Source organism: Populus trichocarpa, chromosome 14, assembly GCF_000002775.5.
Source record: "Populus trichocarpa isolate Nisqually-1 chromosome 14, P.trichocarpa_v4.1, whole genome shotgun sequence".
Taxonomy (NCBI): domain Eukaryota; kingdom Viridiplantae; phylum Streptophyta; class Magnoliopsida; order Malpighiales; family Salicaceae; genus Populus; species Populus trichocarpa.
Window position 1 is genome coordinate 17,704,325 of NC_037298.2, and position 4,177 is coordinate 17,708,501.

The following is a 4,177-nucleotide window of genomic DNA, read 5'->3' on the forward strand; positions in this document are numbered from 1 at the left end:
CTTTTATAAATTCCCATGCTTCTTCCTTGCTGGCTGGCTTTTCCCTGATCGCACCTTCATAGACTACCACCTTCAAATTGTTGACAATAGCAGTAAGAAGTAACAGAACAAATATATTTTACATGCTGTGGAAGATCCTGTTGATTTCTAGCTACAAGCATGCATGCAAAACCAGTTTGTGGATGGAAAAGGAGGAATGGGGTAGGAATAGTAGGACAGATGGCCCTTCCCAACTGATGATAAAGAATTGGCCTCTAAAATACATCACCATTTTAAGTATAGAATCTCTCGTCTGATTTCCAGTTTACACAACCAAACAACTTGTACACCACAAAGAATATTCATTACCACCAAAAGATTAGCTCTCAATTTTAGGGAATTATCATTGCCATAGCTGTCTACTAAATTTGCCAAAATGTTTTATTCCAACAGAAGCTCACATATTACAAAATACTTGTCCCATCTACAGATACAGTTCACTGCAAATAATTATCATTTATACCTTATTAGTTTTCCTTTCTTGATTTTTGCTTAGGTATAAGAAGAGGAAGAGCCAAGAAATAATATGCAATAGCCTTTTCTTTACAAGGCTCACATTTATGCCAAAAAAAATGAAATACAAATGACTAAATCAGGAAGAAAAGTATATCAATATATACTTGATCTGCAGTAATTAACAATGTTGGTTCAGCATCCTTAGTGTAGTCACTGATTGGGAGCTTTTGCAAAATAGTGTCAGCCTGACAAGAAGTTTTCACCAACTAAGGTAAGCACCAGAGTCCACGCTAAATTAAGCCAAAAGTATTGAGGCAACAACAATAGAGAGAAGGATGACAAGGTAAATAATGTCAAATTACCAACAGCATCATTGGCAAAAAATGGTGCACGCAAAAATATTGAAAACAAATATATAAACAGAATGAATCAAGTAGTATCCAGCAGCCTAAGCAGGATTGGAAAGGCATGAGGACTATTAGAGAATCCACTACAACCATGTGATTGCAATGGTCATAAAAAGGGTGTTAAAAAAAAACAGGTTCATCTATAATATTTGCATGATCTGATAATGTGAATATTATAGATGATAGTGAGTTAAGAAAATTAAAAAATGGATATTACGTGGCAGGTGACGGGTCGGGATTTTTGAAACCCTATCAACTTGTATACCTTATACAAGCAGTATAAATACTCTCTCCATTTCTTAATCTCTCTCGCCGCTCAGCCTCTTATTCTCTCATCTCCCTCTCAACCTATATACCCTAAAAATGGGCGGTAACCTCCTCCGACCACCATTTTAATAAACTAAAACCACCAATCTCTTCCTCTCATCCTTATAACCAAAAGCCCAACTCAATATCGACAACCTCTACCTTACCCCTGTCAATCAAACCTTCAAAAAAACTCAAAACCCTAACAATAAACTTACTTAGGTCAAATTTCTCTCTTTCAGGTTTCAAGCACTGCATGCATCATTTTGCAAGTATATTTCTCCTCTCGTGGTATCTAAAGATCAATGAGGAGTTCCACATAGCACAAAGTTTGTCTTTGTCTTCGGTGACAACGTTTTCTCACTTTTTGGATCAAAAGCAACTCCAATGAATCAAAAGCAAAGGCGTGAGAATGGCTAGTATTTGTCTGTTGTATTGGCTGAAAGATTACAACTTTGGTATGCTTCCTTTTTCCTGATTGCAAATGTGAATATATATTGCATCATTAAATCCATATTGTGCTCCTAGTACTTCGGTTAAAATTGAAACCCATGAATATCTATAATATCCACAACCCTTTAGAGGTTAATTCAATTTCTCAAGAACTAGTATGTTGTCATATCTTTAGGATTCATTATTGTTGTGGTTGTTCAACCCGTGAATATCTGTAATATCCACAAATTTTTGTCCAACTCAATATATTCAACCCGCTCAGATGCCAAAAAAAATTCGAATGGGTCGGATTTACAATTTATAAAATATTAAAAGTTGAGTTAGATACAATTATGAGTTCAAACCCAACCCAATCCATGAACACCCCTCGAACATTCCAAACATACACATACATTTGAGGATTTTCTTATCATTATCTAGTATCCACCCTCGCCAATAAATAACTTCCTATCAAATAGTTATATTTATTATTTCATTGAAAAGTTCCACTGAAGCTGGCTCACCATCCCCGGGTAGAAACAAGACCAAGAAGCTTTCCTATCAAAGCAGCATATGGGAAGCACCCAGTCTCCCATTTACTGCAAAACCAAGTGCAGTATCTAAAACATTACAATTTCTTGGTATCCTCGAGCATTGAAGGAACTAGTCTAAACCCAATGCACCTGAAGCATCTAAGAACAGGCAAAAAAGAAAGAAAGCAAAAACAAAACATACAGTGTCGGCGGCAACCAAAATAGTGGGTTCCTCATCCTTGTCTTGTTGATTATTCATAGTAGTAGTTCGTAAATTTGCTATAATAGCATCAGCCTGAGATGCAATTCACATTCATCAATTACTCGATGAAATTATTCTTAAATCAAACTTCCACGCCAATTTTATGATGTTACAAAAACAAAACATAAATTAGAGAAAAAGAAAAAAAAAACAGTAAATAACCTTAACAACAATCATTTCAAAGTTTACCTTGGCCTCAGCAAGAGTCATTACTAAATCTTCTGGTTTTTCTTCGCGAATGCTCTTTTCATCAATATCTGCAGTCTACCAAAACAATTTCCAATTTTTAACATGATATACTGAAAATAAACTTTGCCAAGAAAAAAAGAAGACTGTAATTTAAAAGAAAAGAAGAAGAAGAAGAATTTACAGAGATTGTGAATTCATATCCCATCTCTTCTAATATTTTCCTTCGTGAAAATGAGGCCGACCCCAATATTAACTGCAAACAAACACATGGATAAGTGGAAAGCAATTGCCAGTAGAAATTTATCTAGAATAAACCCTAATAATGCCCGTAAGTAATTTTTTTTATTTTAATGGAGATTTATTTTTTAATTACCTTAAAAGAAGGAATGGCATCCATTCCTCCGTAGAAGCTGGAGATAGCTGAAGCAGGAGGGTAGAGATAGAGACAGAAAGTGAAGAATTGGTTAAGTAATAGGGCTTTTAGTATTAGTTGGCCGAGAGTGAGAAAAACGTGGCCTTTAAATTTGGAAAGCTAATTTCCAAAGAACTACGCCCAACTTTATATCATGTTTCAACCTTTTAATTTGGTTAATAGATTGAGTCCAACTTGCGAGTCCACAGGTAGAATTTCAGAGCTTGAGGTCGGATTCTAATTCCTTAATATTCTTTTTAAGTTGTCAAATTCAAATTTCTAAATTAAAAAAAAAAGACCCAACTTATTAGGTTGGAGATTTAATTAATGAATTGTTAGGTTAATTCAAGTCTATCATTTTAACTAAAATTATATTATTTTTATTTTTTTTAATAAGAAATTATTGGTTTTAGTCTAGTCAGGTTTAGCCGAGTCATTTAGGTTGCCTGGAATCCATTACATCACTTAAATTTAACTAAGTTAATATTAAAATTAATACAAATTAAAATTGGATCTATAAAATTTTAAATTACTTTCATTACATTACTCAAGTTTAGCTAAATTAATATTAAAATTAGTTCAAATTAAAATGATTCAGAAAATTTTGAATTACTTATATATAATAACAATGAATCTACATTAATGTTAGCAACATACTCTCTTCTCAAAGAAGATAATAAATTCTATTTTTTTTATAAAAAAAGCACTCAATCTCAATTATTAAAGATAAACATTAATGATGATGAAAACATTAAAGTGCCACATGTCTTCATCAAGTTAACAAAAATTAATTTATTAAATGAAAATATAATATTTACAGACCTAACAAAAAATATATATAATTATGTGATAATGTTAAAGTAAATTATTTTACTAAGTTTTGTTTTCTAAATTATTGCCATTTATTACAAGAAATAATTTCAGATATTGGAATGTGAATCTTATTATATTTAATAAAATAATTATAATTATAAATTAAGTGATTGATAAAACATCAATTGCATAATAAAAGTCACTTATTAAAGAATTTTAATAAAAAAAATAATTATTTTTAGTATTATCTATTATTATAGCATTAGTTAGCTATAGAAACTTTTTCTTAATTTGATTAGGAGTGTCGAGGTGCGATGTCAAATAGCGT

General features: G+C 31.9%; 1 protein-coding gene across 3 annotated transcripts in view; it reads right to left on the minus strand.

The window, feature by feature from the left end:
* Positions 1 to 3,164, minus strand: part of LOC7455717 (uncharacterized) — a 4,504-nt gene extending 1,340 nt beyond the window's left edge. The window contains exons 1-6 of one of the 3 annotated variants that reach the window (XM_002321275.4): positions 2,998 to 3,164; positions 2,806 to 2,877; positions 2,625 to 2,699; positions 2,376 to 2,468; positions 660 to 740; positions 1 to 70 (exon numbers count right to left, since the gene is read on the minus strand). In XM_002321275.4, coding sequence (XP_002321311.1) covers positions 1 to 70; positions 660 to 740; positions 2,376 to 2,468; positions 2,625 to 2,699; positions 2,806 to 2,877; positions 2,998 to 3,021 — 415 coding nt within the window. In that variant the 5' untranslated portion in view covers positions 3,022 to 3,164. The remainder of the gene's footprint in view (positions 71 to 659; positions 741 to 2,375; positions 2,469 to 2,624; positions 2,700 to 2,805; positions 2,878 to 2,997) is intronic. The other 2 variants (XM_024584366.2, XM_024584365.2) reach the window with 2 other exon arrangements.
* Positions 3,165 to 4,177: the final 1,013 nt, after the last annotated feature.